The sequence below is a fragment of the Aulonocara stuartgranti genome, assembly GCF_965226115.1.
Source record: "Aulonocara stuartgranti genome assembly, chromosome: 18".
NCBI classification, from domain to species: Eukaryota; Metazoa; Chordata; class Actinopteri; order Cichliformes; family Cichlidae; genus Aulonocara; species Aulonocara stuartgranti.
Genome location: NC_138954.1, coordinates 26,054,679 through 26,073,817, shown reverse-complemented (window position 1 = coordinate 26,073,817; position 19,139 = coordinate 26,054,679). Strand labels below are relative to the sequence as shown.

Below are 19,139 nucleotides of genomic sequence, written 5' to 3'. Positions count from 1 at the left end.
TCAGCCACCTGGCAGAGAGGCAGTGTTGGGTGGGGCGGGGGGCTAAAGTAAGTTGGCTGGAGGCTGGATATGAGCAATTACGAACAGCCTGGATCTGGCAGAAGGGACGCTGTGGTGGGTGGAGGTGAGGGAGGCCAATGAGGAAAGGTCGGGATCAACTTGGAAATAAATGGACAAATGTGGAGGGGGGGCTAAAAGGGGGAAGTAGGACAAAGGCTGAGACAACGAGGTCAGAAATATAGAAGCAGATTCCCTTTGTTCGGTTTTTGTGGAAAGATGGTAAACGCATGAGTGTGTGGATGACGCAGAATGAGTGGATATGCTCAGTATGATTTAAGCTTAAGAATCCTTTATTTCCTTATATTTTTCTAGTGCATATACCAGTTTACCTTTTAAACCTTAGATACAACTGCACACACAGAGAAGGTATTTCAAGCAGCCCCTTTACTAAACATTCAGTGACAGAGTAGAAAGTATCAACACCAGTTCTAATCATTCCTTTCTTATATAACAAAATGTTATTTTTGTTGCATGATTCATTCATCTTAGATTCTTCTACACGTTTCATACATCATGAAATAGAAATATGGACAATTATACAACAACTCCAAAAATTGTTAGAGATTTTATTCGTTTCATTTAAAAAAACAACCTGGATTTCATTTACAGATGTACATTTTGTGCAAAATTATTCCTCAAAAACCCCCAAATGCAATTCTTACAGACAGACTAGAGCACATTGAGATTTTGAATACATTAGTAAAGAAATTAAAGGAGCAGCGTGTGAGTATTTCCATAATTTGAACTGGCTGTGAGTAGTTCACACATCACGTTAGGCTTAAAGAACCGACATAATCACTGAACCATGCAGTGTGCTCTGATATCAAAGCTGCAGCTGGAAATGAAACTTAATAGACTTTCAACACCAAGCATGTCAAGGTATTTGACAAATCATCGGTCAGTTAGTTCAATTAAACAGTTTTTCCTACAAATTTGCGTTTAACATGAAGAAGACAGCCAAGGCTCTCACAGCTTGGCCTTCCCTGGTGCAATCTGCAGGTTCTGCAGCTTCATAGCCATGCCCATGTTCCCAGCGACCTTGAGCTTTCCCTTGAAGAACGCCTGATGGTAAAGCAGTTAAGCATGAGGAAATTTTAATTTTCTAATATCACTTAAAAAGTAGTGGTAGGTTTTTAATGACATTTTGTTTCAGTCTAACAAAATTTCAAATTGAAATCATTATCATCATCACTAAAAAAAAAATAAAATACCAATGCATTTAAAACCTTAAATCTAAGGTTTCTGGCTATATAGAAGAGTTACTACTATTTTTAATATTCAGCATTATCATGATCTTTGTGGACCCCATGCCTGTTTTTACGTGTGTCTCAATGCTCATTGGCCTGTGCGCTGTAGGGAGTAGTTCAATATATACAAAGGCACTGATGTCTAATTGATGGGTGGATATGGCTGCACTGGAACAAAAGCATTACACTTTGCAACTGACATTCACTCTATCAATATTAAATGTGGGGCCAGCACTCTATGCAAGCCTGGTAGTGAGACTTTAAAACCATTTTAGGAATTCCCCTGGAAAAAAAAAAAAAAGGAAAAAAAAAAATTCAATACTGTAAACAAACAGCAATCAGACAGTGGGATTTGACCTACTACAGGCGCAGACAACTCTTACAGAAAACAAATTCTCTCTATGACACAACAGATGGGTTAGCTGCCCCAAAAACCTGCAGCAGAACGGAGCAGATTTTGTCTGCTGGTGGATGATGGTAGTCTGTCGGGTAGACACCAACTGAGGGAATTCAAAGCGCCTTCCTGCCAAATCTGTTTGGGTCAACTAAACAAACGCGCAGGGTGCATGTTCCTGTTTTGGTTCGCTTCCATTGGGGGCTGACGTAAAAGCTGTCAAACTCTGCTGTCACACTACAGTAAAAATAGGACGGCAACCTACTGGCGATTATCGGGGGGGGGGGGGGGGGGGGGAGGAAGAAGGAAAAAAACCTCCAAAACAACATATCTGAGTTTATAATGTAATATGGCCTATATTTGTATATTTGTAAGGACCCCAAATCACTTTACACATTCACACACTGGTGATGGCAAGCCAAACCAAATCATTGTAGCCACAGCCACCCTGGGGCGCACTGACAGAGGCGAGGCTGCCGGACACTGGCGCCACCGGGCCCTCTGACCACCACCAGTAGGTAACGGGTGAAGTGTCTTGCCCAAGGACACAGCGACCGAGACTGTCCAAGCTCGAACCGGCAACCTTCCGATTACAAGGCGAACTCCCAACTCTTGAGCCAATATCATCTTCCAGGATAGAAGTTATGAAATCCAGGTGGTGATTTTATACCTGTTAACAATGTTCCCTGTAAGCTGCGCACTGCTGGCACGGTCTCTGCGCACAGAAAATCTGCGTTGCGCACAAAAAAAAAAAAAAAAAAAATCTAACTTGAATTGAAATTAAAATCAATACTTTAACAATTCTGTTTTGCAGTGTTAGTCAGTGAGTGACTGGCTGCTCCGTATGGGATTAGAAGGATGCCACCTTATCTCATAGTCCAGCCAATAATGCGATTCACATACGCAGCTAATCAACGTCGTCGACAGGCTATGACAGCGTCCTTATGTGCCGACACCGGTGTTGTAGCTAGCAAAGCGGCGTGGCTGATGTGGAGTGAAGCCATGTTAATGACAACGTGTACAACCATTGGAGATGTGAGCAGGACAGACGGAACAATTGACGGAAAAAGTGTGGACTTTATACCAGTTTTTAAATTGTGTTGATCGGCCACGTAAAACCGGAGTTATGATAAAAATATCTGCAATGTTTGGTTTTCTTCCTGAATACTGTCATTGTTTATATTTGCTGCGGGAAGAAACGTTTTTACATTTTCATTGTAAGTGGGCTAAAGCAGTTAATTAAAAGTAGTCGAACATAAATGTAAATGCTGTAATTTGATTATTTTAATAAACCATGTAACTTGGGTGGATTCCATGCTGGCGTGACCACAGTGCACACGTCTGCTGTTGCTCACAGTGGTCCAAGGGATCGCTCAGGGAGTTTGTGTGTTCGCTCAGACACATGAAAAGTTAGAGGGAACATTGCCTGTTAATCTCTAATCTGGAGTCTAATGTGCTCCACAGCTGTTACCATGGTGATGTGCCTCAGTAAGAAGTGAACCACCTTCAGGAAACCCATGAAGTTACCTGGATAAGACGAAATCCTCCTTAATAGTACCGGCCTCAGACCACGTGAACCAAACTGCAGATGTAAAAGCATCTTCACAGCACTTAGGAAACTGAGATCTACAGTTTCTGAAGAGGAGCTGGGGAGGCTAGACCTCCTCTTTCAACTTTTCTAATTCTCAGTTTTCATCACTCAGCAAATCTGCCTGGATTGCCTGCAGGCAGTTCAAAATGCTGCTGATTGTCCTTCCTGTTGGCCAGCCATACATGCCTCATGTCACTCCATTACTAATGTCCCTTCCCTGTCGCCTTGCAGCATTTAGGATCCTGTATGAAGTCCTCGGTCCTATCTACAGAGTACTGCATTACAATGAGGCTCCCTCATATGCAGCTGAGCAATTTCACTGCTCTTCTCGCTCATGCAGGTCAAGCAATCTAAAAATCTAGAAGAGATCATCAGAGGGAGGGTCGCCTGCTCCCACCAGGTTTACCAATTCTGTGGACTCTTAAAAGTTTGTTTACTTATGCATTTCAGAAACTTTTCATGCTTTTGTGGGGTCTACATTTTGTCTTTTGATTCTTGTACTTCTCTTAGAAAGTTGGTTTGAATAATTTAATTATGCAGTTTTGTTATACAACATTTTTGTGCCCATTAAATTCTTTCATATTTTTACAGCGTAGATTATTTCATATCCAAGACAATTCCTGTCTTTGTAAAGTGCTGTATAAATGAATAAATAAATAAATACTGTTTAATTCCAGTTCACAATAAATGAACTAACCCTAATGTAATATAAATAAATAAATGCTTTACTGTAAAAATGTTAGGAGCCCCACAGCATGAATTCACTTTTACAGTCAATGTAAAAATATAAGATATCCTTTCCCTTACTTAGACAAATAAACTTTATTTATAGTCATTATTATGCACACACACACCGTTTGTGGGTTCAGCTTTCCTGTCATCAGATCCAGCAGATCCTCGTCATTCAAGGATAATGTGCAGTCTGCCTTTTTACCTAAAACAAGACATTAAAAAGATGCATTTATTATTTATCTGGCCAACAGCATTTCAGGTGAGCCAAAACTAAAAATCTGCACACACAAAAACAACTAACGACATACTCTACACTGAAGGAAGCAGCACGGAGGAATGTTTGTCTCCGCAATATAGTACAGAAAGCACACTTGGCATTTCCATAACACTGCACTGATCAGCCACAACAATAAAACAGGCAGGAGGAGTGAATAATTATCTCATTACTGCGTCGCCAGTCGAGGGCTGATGTAAAGAATAAGATGTGACTGCTCCCTTACTGCCTTTGAACAACAAGAATATAAGCAGAAAGTCACAGCCGCAGTTGGCTGCACAGCCATAAATCCAAGGCCAGAAGTGACTACACTGGCCATGTGAGAGTCAGAGCTCAACCATCGAGCATGGAAGAGGTCCGATGAGTCATATTTCCATTTACTAAGAAAGAGATGGCAGCATAATGCTCTGAGCAATGTTCTCCTGGGAAATCTTTGCTCATGCCTTTAATGCATATTCATCTGACCACATTTACCCCTTTATTCCCACTTCTATTCCCTGATGGCAGTGGCATCTTTCAGCAGGATAATGCACCCTTCCACACTGGCTCCACACACAATACTGTTTAGCGATGGCTTGAAGTGAAGTTGTGTTTCAAGGCGTCTTAACTCAATAGAGCACAGGTGCCAAACATGAGGCTCTGAGGGCCAAAATTGTGCGGGCAAAGACTGGACAGCTAGGACAGATATGAAAGCATGAATTTTTTACTTTAACAGTATTTTCATAAGTTTTCCAGCTTTGCCATCCATGGTTATTCATACTGCACCACAGTAACAGAAAACTATTAACAATTTCTATTTCTGCTTTTTATTTTTCACTTTCTAGTGATTTAACAAAAACTTTGTTTTCTAATGACAGGACAGTCTGGGCAGTGAGCCACCAGAACTTCCTTTGCAGTTTTACACATTTGTTTCTTTCTATTTAAGCCCAAAGAGTCGTGGCAGCAGATTTCTTTCATTTAGTAGAGCCAAACCTCTTTCTTATGCAGGAAAACTGAGGTGTACTGCTGAGGCTGCACTTCCTTTTCTATTACTAGTGTATCTCGGGGAATAAAATATGCAGGTAAACTTCTTTACACTGACAAGGGCAGTTCCACTGGTCCGGCTCACTCAAGGTCAAAGTGGGCTGTATGTGGTCCGCCATGTAAAATGAGTTTGACTTTCCTGCAATAGAGCGCCTGTAAGATGAGCTGGACAAACAAACCCAATCCACAGAGGCTTCACTTCACAGCTCACAGAAGCTTTTGACTCAAAGCAGATTCTTTGAGTCTGTTACCACAGGACACTTCCAGAGACACAATATTAGGCAGGAAGCTTTAATGACTTGGCTGACCGAGGCATCCATTCAGTGCAATTTGTATCACAGCTCAGAAAGCATTATGACTCACTCTTTCTATATTGCATAACTTAATATACTACTTTGTACTGTTAACACACAATACATTCTGTTTCCATCATGCTTGAGCAAATAAAGATGGTGGACAGACGAAATATAAAAACTGAAATTTAGATGGGCACCATGTTTAAATCAGTCCAATAAGGGGAGATGATAATGCAAATTAAACCCTGTTCAGTCTTCAAAGTAAGACTGAACACACTGCCTCAAAATCTCCTGTGTCAGCTTCATTAAAGATGTTATTAGAGCTATCTGAGAGCTGCAGTATCCTAAAATCTAGTTCAACTTTCACTAAAAACAGCACAGCAGTGTGCTTGCAGAAGTTCAAATACTGGTCCTGCAAACCAGCAAGAAAACATTCAAGTGTACTGGGTTTAATAAGCCTGTTGTTCCCACTCATCGGTTCAGCTTTTTATGTGCAAGAGAACTTCTTTAACTGTTGTTATGATTGCAGCGGTTTTCAAATTTTGCTCCTAACCTAACTTTTAAATTTGTGCAGTAATGTTGGACCATAACGGAGGGGGAAAAAAACGCATATTGAAAACCTTTGAGTGGAACAGCTTGTACATCTTAGATTTCCCTGAACATTTCTTTCTATTTTTGAAACATTCAGTCGTATGGACAGAGTGGTGATTCAGAAATAAGGGCTTGGAAGTAGCACGCATTACAGGGGAGACCATCAAATGATGAGATGCCCATTTACCAGGATGTGCCTATGAGTACGGATGCTACGTGTGTGTGTCTGTGCAGAAATCAGCTTGTAAAATAAAAAAGTCAGAATGCAGCTCTTCTAGCAGTACCTCTTTTACACACATCAGGTCATTATTGGAATTAAGCTTGTTTGTTTCCATTTGGTTCATGTTTTGAAGTCCCCTGTAGCATCTGCATTTAAATCTAAATTTTAAGGCGGATAATGAAGTAGCTGAAACATTTTCACCGCTTCAGCTACTTAATTTGCGTTAGTTCTTCACAACTGCAGAAGTATCAAGCGAATTCAGCCTAAACTTTAAAACAAAAAATACCACTAAATCACAGCCTTTCCATTTTACCTCCAGCACTCTGCAATCTTCCACAACGATATCTACTGAAGATTATTAGTTTTTCTTTGACACCTCTATTTATTGTAGGGGACTGAACACATTTCTTTTTGAGCTTCGGAGAAAAAGAGCAGAACACTTTCACTCCCACAATACAAGAGTTAAAAAGCTGACGCTCCGAGGTGTTTGCAGGCTCCTCAGGGAATAATAAAGCCTTTTGAAACGCTCTCTGAAGTCTTCAGACAATGAGGGCTTTCCTGACAGAGGTGTGAAACAAAATCAAGCTCAGCCACAATCGCAGCAGTTCGGGTGATTTTTATCTGCAAGCCGCTTTGCACCCCAACTACACCCAAGCCCCTCTCCATGCTGCTGCTGCTGTTCTTAAACTTTACATGTACACAAGAAGGACAGGGAGGTCCAAGAACAGAGCCATACCTCCCAAATGTAAAGTACTGAAGACGGGAATAATTATGAATATCCTAGCAGACCTTATCCTAAGGGTGTAAAGACTTACAAAATAATGATAATTAATCAGCTGCAAGCAAAATATCAAGAGTGTTACAGGACTTTAACAACAGCCTCACATACCTGGGTCGTTTGTGACAGAACCGTTACCATTTTTCACGTCAACAATCCAGGTCGCCTCTTTCCCACCTGGGCCGTCCTTCACTTTAAATGCAAACACTCCGCCAATCTTCTTAACAAGTTGCGCTCCCTCCTGCAACAACAGGGTTTGAGTTCCTTTTAATGAATGATTGCATACAGTAAGTGTAGACAGGCAGCAACAGCCCACACAGTGCAAATTAAATTCTACAGCCATCTATTTGTTATACACACAGCTTGACATGAATAGTTTAGATCATGTTTCGTGGTTTCGCCTGAGAAAACCTCTCAAACTCCATGGTCCTGATGGTGACCAGAATAATACACCACCACATCTGATTGAAATGGCTGTGCAGCTATAATTATTAAGCAGTTTCTGTCGCCTGTAAATCATCTGAATCCTGACAGATTCAGATGATTTAACGTGTAAAAGTGTGACAAAGAATACCCTACAGTTTACAGAGAATGTCTGCCTTCTTAACCATACGAGTCCTGGCAGCTAATACAACAGAAATTTATGGAGCAGCTAGCTGAGAAGTTTTGTTCCAGCTCATTAACTTTCTATACTACATGGATTTCACCACAATAAAAATGATCTCTCCAGCACAGATCTGATGCTCTTGAAATCCATGTTGCATTATGGCATGCGTGTTAGCTTAGTTAACACTGAACCGTCAGCTTTCTCAAAAACAACCTAAAGTATTCTGGGAAGAAGTGAGAACATCATTCAGAAGTCTGTTCCTTGAACCCAATGCTTGTAGACGTGGGTGAAACCAAAGTTCCCCGAGAGTAACTGGTTCTCATATTCCACTCATGAGCACTTCTTTTTTAAAAATGTAACATCTGAGGGAGCGAGGGGTCACAGGCAGGACTGAGCAGAATGCTCATCTTTAAGAATATACAACGCTCAGAGAAACTGAACGGAGCACTTTTTAATCACATCAGTTAAACTTGGGGGATATTGATGAGGTCAGTTAAGTAGCACAGTTTTAGCTACTTTGGTATTAATGAATTAACAACTGTTGCACCAGAGGGGCAACAATGAGGTAAACCACTGACATTGGCAGAAGGTTTGCTGAGTCTCCCAGCACAGTCTCAAGATCATGGAAGTGATTCAAGGGGACAGGCAGTTACTCTAGGAGAGCTGGACCAGTATCTGCTCCTTTGTGCTTGGAGGAACAGGATGAACACTGCCAGAGACAAAATTGTCCTGTGCTTTTTTTTTTTTTTGAGATGCTGTAATGAAATTTCAGTTAAAATAGACTAGCATGCTGCATTTTCTTCCCACCTTTGATTGTCAGGGTGTCTTTGAATTCAACCCTCTGTAGGTTGATCATTTTCAGTTCCATGTGGCATCCCTTTATTACCCAGTCCATATCAGTATAGATATCCAGCATGATTTCCTTCCCCGTTGAGATCTGGTGTGTTTTCAAAGTGTTCCTTGATTATTTTTTTTTGCAGTGAATATCCTCCACATTTAAGAAGATACTGCTGCCATACATCATTACTGTGGAGTGGCTCTCCTCTGAACCAAGACCCAAAGTGTCAGCCAACTCCATGAGCATGTTTTTAGTAAACACATCAACATGAAACAAGCAAAAATAGTTTCTTGTGCAGTGGAAAAAGTCCTTACTGCGATGCACATATATAGAAAATCACAGTTGGATAGGCGTTCAGGCACCTTTCTCTGCATTGTAACTCAAGCAGGTAATAGCTTTGCTAATGCACACAATTACTGATACCGCCTAATTTCTTCTGTTATGTCATTGCACGATTAAAAGCCTTGAACACCGAGTACAAATTCTTTCAAACCAACATCATCACACACGCTTCACACAAACACACCGTCAGTGTTTAAGATTTTGTATCTTTTTAAACGCATTAATCGCAGCATATCCAAAGCACAGCATGTATCACATGTGTCATACTGCTTTAAATTTGCTCTACAAATTCAGTTTACATTGCCGCAACACTGTATAAATAAACCTTTTTGCAACTATGAGGTCGTGCGTGTGAGTTTCATATCGACAAACTGCGATTTAATTTATAAGAAAAGAAAAAAGAGACCAACGTATGAAACACGTTTCTATTAGAGGTTTGTGGTCATGTTTACATGTCACGCAACTATCAATAACGACAAAGAAGAAAGAAGAAAATCTAATACATGAATGGATTTAACTGGATGCGCACTCATCAAGTCTATAAGAGCAGACACAGAGTGGCTAATTGAAAATATCACAGTGACATGCTGTCACTAATAGGTAACCGCCTGCTGTGACACTACCTACCTGCTGTAGATGTTTTTCAATCTCTTTAAAGACAGGATAAGCTTTAAACCCTTCCAGACCGCTGCCTGAGCTGGTGAGAACTGCACCCACGCGGGACCTGAAGGAAGAAGAAAAAAACTAAACTGATGTATGAGTTAAAGATTTCCTTTAGAACCTGCCTCGGCAAGTTATTCTTTAAGATAAGAAGTGAAAATGCTCCTTGCTGTATGAGAGGTATCCAAGTGAACTAATAACAAATCATTGGCAACTTCCTGCTCACCTCGCCTCCTCTGGAAAACCCATCTTGTAAAGTGCGACAACCACTGCTCCTCCCAAGCCAATGTTGTGCTGCAAGGCCACTTTTGCCCCAGAGACCTGCCTTTGCCCGGCCATCCCTCGGAGCTGCCAGCATAGCTCTGCACACTGGGCCAGACCTGTGAAAAGGCGAGCACATGGTAAACTTAGTAAACGTGGTTAACCAAGTTTACCTCCTAGATCACACGGACTTTTAATTTAAGAAAAATTATTATTTACCCATGTGACATGAAAGTGAAGGTTATTATTATGATTTCTTTTTAAGATGATCTGTTTTAATTATTCTAAAATGAATTTTCATTTTTGTGGGCTTGCAAATTTTTTTATGCCTTTGTGCAACTTAATAATGAACATAAGGATACACTTAAGTATTCAAAAGTATTTACACACAGTAAAATCATCATTAATGTAAAGTATCATAGCTGGGAAGTTATTAAGAAACCCGCACACCCACAGAAAACGAATCCCAAAAGTAACCGTAACAACGTACCATACAAAACTTAACGGGTTCAGGACAAAGAAGCTGTTTCGCTGGATTTTCATAATATCTACAGGTTGCAGTAACAGGAAGGGAAAAGCTGCAGTCAATATTTATTTTACAATTCTTACTGAGAGTGGTGACAAAATGACTCCTAATCTGTGAACTTGCTCCCTAATCTCACCAGTGGCAGCTCCAGCACCAACCAATGCTACAGCTAAGCATTTCATCCCATCTGCTTAACGAGCTTTCGCATTTCTCCATTATCCCAATGAGCTAAGGAACTTGAGGCTAAAAGACCATGGTGCATCTCTCACATTCTGCGGCACTCGCCTAATTCTTTTTCATGTGGACTTCTGTGAGAGTGTGACTTTGCTTGAGTGCCATTTGGAAAAATTGCCACATGGTTCAAATTGGCACTTTATCAGTGAAGAGCCTGAGGGCATCTTGTCAGATCCATAATTTTCATCCAATGTAAAAAACCTTCACGTTCAAGACTGTTTGTCGTCACGCCCCCTCAAATATGAACTCATCTGCAGTAAATTCCCTCCCAAAAGCTCTTTCATAGTACCAAATTTTCATCAAAAGCCATTTGATTTAATAAAGGATAAAAGGGTGTAGTCATTCACCAAATACTTCGACCTATGAAACAGTGACATCTCAAGGTCACTGGATGAGATGTCTACACATTAAAAACTAAATAAATAAATAAAATATATCACATCCTCCTGAGGTGTAGGTTGCTTCAGGCAATTGGCTGTTAGCATCTCTGCTCACAGTGTTACTGGGGGAAGAGGTCAGAGACTTACAAGCAAGATTTAGAGCAACACCATGGATCAGACAAAGCTTAGCTGAGTAGGGCACTCGCACGCTGGGAGTGTGACCCAGGAGACACAGGGAGTGCTGATGATATGGGCAGGGCGAAGTAATGGAAAAAAATACAAGCAAAACAATTAAGATGATAATTCCAAGATATTTGGTAAATACGGGTGAAGTAATTAATGACGTTCGCACTGTTTGGCCTGGTTATCTGTCCTTAACGAGTGCATTTTTCCATGTGAGTCCATTACAGACGCTGGGCGAGCCAGCTGCACTGTTTGCTCAGTCTTGTCCCCCGACGATTTAAAACGCAGAGAGATTACAGGGGAAGCGTGCCAAAGTCACAGCCGGCTGCTCTCGCACATGCAGGCTTATGATCACTTTTACCCAGTGTCAGTGTAGGTGGCCATTAATGCAAGACACATGCCACCTGGTGGGCACGGTGGAAATCGCTTGTCAAAGTTTTCAAAGTGCATCCAGAGAAAACACTTGTTTGTTGAGCCTGATTTGTGAATACGAAACGCACGTGGCTACGAGACGTTTTTAGTTCAAACTTGTCGTAGCTGCTTTAGATCGGGGTGGGATCTTGTTCACACCATAAACCGTACCGAGACCACCTCCTCCAAAAGGTCTCGGTGTGGTTGTTTTGGTCTGTACCCGAGTGCAATTACTGTGTTAAACCTGTACAAACAAAACACGAAAAAGTGGGAAAACAAACCCGAGTTCGATTTAAACTGACTAAACACCACAGATGTCAAAACGCCCCTTAGATTCTTAAAGGACTGTTTATTTTTACTTTTGTCTGCAAGTAATCTTACAGCAGGTCTTTGTTTTATAAGTAAGATAATCATAAAACAGAGAACATTTAAGCATTTGCTCATTTAAAGGTTTGTTGTTTTGTTATTTACTCCTAGTTTAACCGAGTTGAAGCATTGAGACTAAAACTGCCTTACACACAATAAGAAAACACAAATTAATGAACTATAAAACACGATTGCCCATGCCTTTACGATTCATTTAAGTGGGTAAGTCTACTAACTTAGCACAGTCATCTTTTTGTCTTCGGTTTGCTAAATGGTGTTACAGAGAATGCATATACATAACTTTACTGGTTGTACTGATCAGTCAAAAAAAAAAAAACAAAAAGCTACATTCAGACACTCACACATCCACTTTGGCTACATCATCTGACTTGTTAATCTTTACACATTTCTAATAAAATGGTTTGCTCCTTGTTTTGTAAAACATGGCACTTTGCTGCAAGCTTACCTGCCCATGTTTGTGACATGCCCATTTTTATGTGAACGTCCTCATAGCTAAACTGATCTACTGAGTTTATAACCATCTTCGTGGATCATGATTTTAAGTAAGTGAAGCTGGATAAAGAAAAGGTATCCTGTTGAACTTGCTTTGTCTTCTAAACCTGCTTTATGGAACATGTTAAACACATTTTCAGGACACCAAACAAGTTATATAACAACAATTAAATGGTCAAAGTAGCTTTTATTTTTTATTTCATCACTTACAAATGATTTGCATCAAGAGTCAGAGTCTCTTCTTACCTGTGGCACCAAGAGGATGTCCTTTAGAGATGAGGCCACCGCTGGGATTGATCACAAACTTGCCTCCATATGTGTTGTCCCCTCTGTCAATCAGTTCTCCAGCTTTACCTGTAGAAACGGTACATTTAACTTCTTAAAAAGTAATTTATCTGTAGGCGTACATCCATGTGAGGTAACATGACCTCACTGATACTGCACTACAAGATCATCTGGGCGGTTCAGTAAAGCTGAATTAGCCGACATTAAATTTAGATATAAAAACTTTGGGAATTGTATCAAAATCATTTAAGTTCCTTTGCTGCCAGTATGGTCATTAAACAACACTGCCACCTGCTGCTCAGTCAACGCAAAATACCTTAACATATCACCAGGGACAATTCAGGGGAAACACTGACATAAACTGTGATAGAGGCTCAATGGATATGGAGAATACATCAAGGTTTGATGAGATGCAGTCTTACCCTCTGGACACAACCCCAAGGCCTCATACGTGATGAGCTCATTGGCTGAGAAGCAGTCGTGCAGCTCGACCACATCAACGTCATTTGGCTTCAGACCAGCGGCCTCGAAACACTTCTTAGCCGCCAGCTGGGACATGTCATACCCCACCTGGAAAGGAAAAGTGTTTGTCACCATCAACCCAATTATTTGTTTGTTGTCACCAGTGTGCGTGTCAATAACTTTCAATTTCAGATTTCTTGCCATTTTAATGCAGCTGTTCTCTTCAAATGTGGACGTCAGGTCGGTCACCATCTCCTGGGCCACAATCTCCACCGCCTGGTTCTGCAGGTGGTATTTCCTGACAAAGGGCTCGCTGGCCAAAACTGCTGCTCCAGCACCATCTGATGTAGGGCTGAGAGGAAAAGAAGACAAGACAAGAAAAAAAGAGGCATAGTTGTCAGAAAGTGAAATGATTATCAGTAACCGATGATAAGAATCTGTACTTCGATCAACACTTGTGTAAGTTTCTTACCAGCACTGCAGGAGCGTAAGAAAGTCAAACACCTTCCTGGATTTCATCACCTGCTCCAGACTGTACTCATCCTGGAACTGGGAGTACCTGCGTGTACAAACACAAATATTTACACCCTCGTTTGAACAAAAAAAGACCAATATGAACGCTGAATGCGGTCAGCTGTGTCTTACGGGTTATTGGTGGAATGTTTGTGGTTTTTCCAGGCAATCTTGGCAAAGTGTTCTGGCTTTGTGCCTAAAGGAGAATCAAAAATACTGCAAACACCGTAGAGAAAATGCAATAATGTAAAATGATGACAACAATGAAGATTTTACAATAACATTCCTACTGTAGTCAGTAGGAATTGCTTTGTTTGGATGATATGTTTACCATATTTCTCCATGTGCTCCCTGCCGGCATTTCCAAACATCTGTGGTGCTGCTGGCGCTGCTGCCATCCCATAGCGGTTGATCATCACCTCCATGTGCTTGTCCATGGGATTTGTCCTATCCATGTACTTTAGAAAAGAAAAAAAATGCAATAACAGACTAAATTTTCCTTCCACATATGGGCTCTCTAGTTCCAGAAGGATATAATTATTTGACATTTTCTTGAAATTTTTAGTCTGTCTCTCCCAGTTTGACCTGATATGGATTTGTAAAGACAGGAAGTGAAATGTAAATCTTTACCCATCGTGCAATGGTAAACAATCCTTTGCAAAATCTTTAGATCCGGGTCTGAATTGACTCCAAAAGTTACAGTATTTAGTCAGCCACCGATTGTGCAAGTTCCCCCACTTAAAATGATGACAGAGGTCAGTAATTTGCACCAGAGGTACACTTCAACTGTGAGAGACAGAATGTGAAAAAAAAATCCATGAATTCACATGGTAGGATTTGTAAAGAATTTATTCGTAAATTAGGGTGGAAAATAAGTATTTGGTCACCTCAAACAAGGAAAATCTCTGGCTCTCACAGACCTGTAACGTCTTCTGTAAGAAGCTTTTCTGTCCCCACTCGTTACCTGTATGAATGGCACCTGTTTGAACTCATCATCTGTATAAAAGACACCTGTCCACAGCCTCAAACAGTCAGACTCCAAACTCCGCCATGGCCAAGACCAAAGAGCTTTCGAAGGACACCAGGAAAAGTATTGTAGACCTGCACCAGACTGGGAAGAGTGAATCTACAATAGGCAAGCAGCTTGGTGTGAAAAAAATCAACTGTGGGAGCAATCATCAGAAAATGGAAGACATACAAGACCACTGATAATCTCCCTCGATCTGGGGCTCCACGCAAGATCTCATCCCGTGGGGTCAAAATGATCATGAGAACGGTGAGCAAAGATCCCAGAACCACACGGGGGGACCTGGTGAATGACCTGCAGAGAGCTGGGACCAAAGTAACAAAGGTCACCATCAGTAACACACTACAACGGCAGGGAATCAAATCCCGCAGTGCCAGACGTGTTCCGCTGCTGAAGCCAGTGCATGTCCAGGCCCGTCTGAAGTTTGCCAGAGAGCACATGGATGATACAGCAGAGGATTGGGAGAATGTCATGTGGTCAGATGAAACCAAAGTAGAACTTTTTGGTATAAACTCAACTCGTCGTGTTTGGAGGAAGAAGAATACTGAGTTGCATCCCAAGAACACCATACCTACTGTGAAGCATGGGGGTGGAAACATCATGCTATGGGGCTGTTTTTCTGCCAAGGGGACAGGACGACTGATCCGTGTTAAGGACAGAATGAATGGGGCCATGTATCGTGAGATTTTGAGCCAAAACCTCCTTCCATCAGTGAGAACTTTGAAGATGAAACGAGGCTGGGTCTTCCAACATGACAATGATCCAAAACACACCGCCCGGGCAACAAAGGAGTGGCTCCGTAAGAAGCATTTGAAAGTCCTGGAGTGGCCTAGCCAGTCTCCAGACCTCAACCCCATAGAAAATCTGTGGCGGGAGTTGAAAGTCCGTGTTGCTCGGCGACAGCCCCAAAACATCACTGCTCTCGAGAAGATCTGCATGGAGGAATGGGCCAAAATACCAGCTACTGTGTGTGCAAACCTGGTAAGGACCTATAGTAAACGTTTGACCTCTGTTATTGCCAACAAAGGTTATGTTACAAAGTATTGAGTTGTATTTTTGTTATTGACCAAATACTTATTTTCCACCCTGATTTACGAATAAATTCTTTACAAATCCTACCATGTGGATTCATGGATTTTTTTTTTTTTTTTCCCCACATTCTGTCTCTCACAGTTGAAGTGTACCTCTGGTGCAAATTACTGACCTCTGTCATCATTTTAGGTGGGAGAACTTGCACAATCGGTGGCTGACTAAATACTTTTTTGCCCCACTGTAATCACCAAGTTGGGCAGAGCCCCACATCTGGTAATGAGTTAACCAAACTACAAGTAAACCACGTAACGTCCTTGTCCACAGTTATTAGAAGTCAGTAGAAAATGCTAATCTCCACTCTCTACTGTGATTGTACAAAGGAAAACGGTATGAGCAGAAAGAAGGATCGCAGTTGCTGAATTGCAGTCTTTTATTGCCCGATGCTTTTTATCAGCCATTGGACTTTAAGGATTGAAACACAAAACTTGGCAGCCCCCAAAACTGTGGACAAAAAGTCCCCAGAGGCCAAGTCAATAAATGACAGTGACCGAGCTTTACACATGCAAAAACCCAGATAATGCTTTCCTTTTAACAGCTTTCATTCTCAATAAGAAGTTTCTCTGTATTATGTGACCTCAGCTGATTTTTCTCCCCCCTCTCATCCATCTGGTAAAATTTCAGCCAAGTCAAACATGAAAGATTGCAAAATAGCTGTGAGGGCTGACTAGGGGGTAAAAAAATGTTAAAACATACAACGTGATCAATTCCTGGATGAATGTGCATACCTTTGCAGACAGAGAGCCCCTCTCCATCTTCTCAAACCCAAGAGCAAGCACACAATCAGAAAGACCTGCAAGAAAACATTAAAGGCAGTGAATAAAACTACTGATTATAGACTGCGCTGAAAAGAATATGCAGGTTTGAGTCGGCTGATTTGATTTTTACGCTGGATCCTCTCCTGATGCAGCCCTAAAGGGCCTCGTCTCTCCACCGGAGACTGAACTGGGGATCTTTCGCTTGTTATACACCATCGAGCCACAGTAACATTTCAATACTTTGAATAACTACAATCCAAAGAAGCCACGGTTTATCAAGTTTCACCACAGCCTTCAGGTGTTATAGAGCAAACTACCTGCCACTGTTAAAACCTCCTGGCTGACTCACCTCCCTGGACCAGCTGGCGTGCCATGAAGAGAGCAGTGGAACCTGTGGAGCAGTTGTTGTTGACGTTGATAATGGGGATGCCGGTCAGACCCAGGCTGTGGTAAATGGCCCTTTGTCCACATGTGGAGTCACCTGGAATAGAGAGGTAGGATGAGATGCTACTCTTCACTCATTTCACTTTAACTGTGCTGAAAAGTACATGAAAGAGGCTTTACAAAAAAAACAAAAACAAAAAAAACAACAATTTGGAGCATAAAAACAGGAAAAATAAAAAATTCCCATTTTCACATATACAGCAAAGTAGACAATGTGAATGCACATACTATATTGTTAAAAATATAAATATTTATTCGAGGTTTTACCATAGACGTATCCTACGCAAGCTTGTTCAATGGCAGAATATGGGATTCCTGCATCTGCTAGAGCCCTTTCACCTAAAATAGGATGTAGAGATACAGCAATAAAACTTATTACATGTTTTATAACAGCACAAAAACAATAAATATCAAGATCTGATATCTATGAATGAGTGGATGACCAATAATCTGTAAAGATCAGCACCTGCTTCCTTGGCCATATCAGGATAGTCACCTTCCCGTGCTCCAGGCTTGTCAAACTGCAGCAAACACACACATAAAAAAAACCTCAGGTCAGTGCGACTAAAGAATGATTCAAGATTTTATTTTCAAAAAAGTTTTCTGTAAACATTTTATTAAGTGTGGAGAAGTCTACAGTCACTCTGCTGATGCAACCTAAACATGCACCAGACAGCAAGAATATTAAAACCACTGACAGGTGAATGATACTCATCATCCTGTTAGTATATTTATATATTTGATTTATACATGCCTCCTGCTGCAGGTGTCATGATGTGAACAGACTTAAAGGACAAAGAGCAGATAAAAAAGCTGCGGTGGCATAATTGTAATTAATGTCATTAATGCACAGAGGTTTAAAATGATAGAAAATTATTTGTGTGCACTGTTCAGAGAGCAGAACAGTGCACACAAATAATTGTGTGCATAAACAAATATACCCTTCTCCACCAATATCACTGTGAGGGACATATTTAACTTTTCAGGGACCTGAAAGCATGAGGCTCGTTCAGGTTTGGAGGTAGAAGCAGCTTTTGGAATTAAAGTGTCCACCTTTAGCAGCCGGAGAGAAGACCTTTGGCACAGTTTGTAATGCTGTTGACCATGAACTGTGGACTCCACGTTTAGTCTCAGCGAGTAATGAATACAAACCAGACCTACTGCCATCACACTCACGAAAGCTGGGTAGGTTTTAAATTGTAAACATGAACTACAGCAATTTGACTTTACTTCGGCTAACTTAGCTAGCTAGCCTTTCAAAGTGTACTGACAGCTATGACACAGGGTTTTTTTTTTAGACCTTTGGACACAGCATGAGCACAAATAAGCCCGACAGTCCCCAACACCTCGGATTTTGATCCAACTGTCCCAATGAGAGCAGAAAAGTCCCAGCTTAAGGTTTTAGATGGACCGCACTGAAAGAACCGAAATCTTGGTTTAGGTAATCGTGCTAGCCTCTCCGCTACACAGCGCCGTTTCTCGCTGTTTTACAGAGCAGCAGGGTGATAAACTGCTAAAAATAAAGTAAGATTACCTTAGTCATGCCAACTCCTATGACAAATACTCTGTTCTTCTTTCCAGGTGCCATGGTGCTTCTCTGAGTCCACTCACACAAGTGACGTGAAAATCCGTGAACACGGCGTAGTAACTGGGACATAAACGATCTTCAGCGTGGTGGCTCCTGATGTGACCAATGAGAGCCCGCGGTGAGGAACATAAACACGGAGAGAAGGGGCCTGACAGCAGCGGGTACAGCGAAGATCGTCTATGCACAAGTAGGTGTGTCACTCTGTGGGAATACAATACCATTAGTAATAAGTTAGAATAAAGCTCTTAAACATCTAAACAAAAGCGACTTTTCTATAAATATGCGTCCTCAAACATAACGTCCACCAGATTGATAGCACTGCATATATATACAACTACCATGAGGTTTTTTTTTATGGTTAAATATTGGAAGTTTAAGAACTCACAAGCCTGTGTCCCCTGTGATCATTTGACCTTTATCGTTTGCGTTATCTGATTACTTTTTGT

The 19,139-nt window shown here is 41.2% G+C and overlaps 1 protein-coding gene across 2 annotated transcripts; it reads right to left on the bottom strand.

Moving 5' to 3' along the window:
• Positions 1-610: 610 nt before the first annotated feature.
• On the bottom strand, positions 611-18,887 carry scp2a (sterol carrier protein 2a). 2 transcript variants are annotated; one of them, XM_082513182.1, is made up of 16 exons: positions 18,640-18,887; positions 17,572-17,626; positions 17,373-17,444; positions 17,011-17,142; positions 16,632-16,696; positions 14,119-14,245; positions 13,920-13,983; positions 13,747-13,833; positions 13,476-13,626; positions 13,235-13,382; positions 12,774-12,881; positions 9,880-10,033; positions 9,621-9,717; positions 7,318-7,447; positions 4,147-4,226; positions 611-1,122 (listed from the first exon to the last, which is right to left on the bottom strand). In XM_082513182.1, exons 1-16 carry the CDS (start codon positions 18,760-18,762, stop codon positions 1,027-1,029), a joined length of 1,689 nt encoding a protein of 562 aa, XP_082369308.1. In that variant the 5' UTR covers positions 18,763-18,887; the 3' UTR covers positions 611-1,026. The 2 variants fall into 2 exon arrangements, with proteins under 2 accessions (XP_082369308.1, XP_082369309.1); XM_082513183.1 differs by lacking the exons at positions 16,632-16,696; positions 17,011-17,142; positions 17,373-17,444; positions 17,572-17,626; positions 18,640-18,887 and adding an exon at positions 14,418-14,511.
• Between the last annotated feature and the right edge of the window lie 252 nt (positions 18,888-19,139).

Excerpts from the sequence above, each read along its gene's own strand:
- scp2a (XM_082513182.1), bottom strand. The coding sequence starts at position 18,762 with ATGTCCCAGTTACTACGCCGTGTTCACGGATTTTCACGTCACTTGTGT. Across the intron at positions 17,143-17,372 it reads TTGCGTAGGATACGTCTATG|GTGACTCCACATGTGGACAA; the intron begins GTAAAACCTCGA and ends TCTCTATTCCAG. Across the intron at positions 7,448-9,620 it reads TTGAAAAACATCTACAGCAG|GAGGGAGCGCAACTTGTTAA; the intron begins GTAGGTAGTGTC and ends CTGTTGTTGCAG.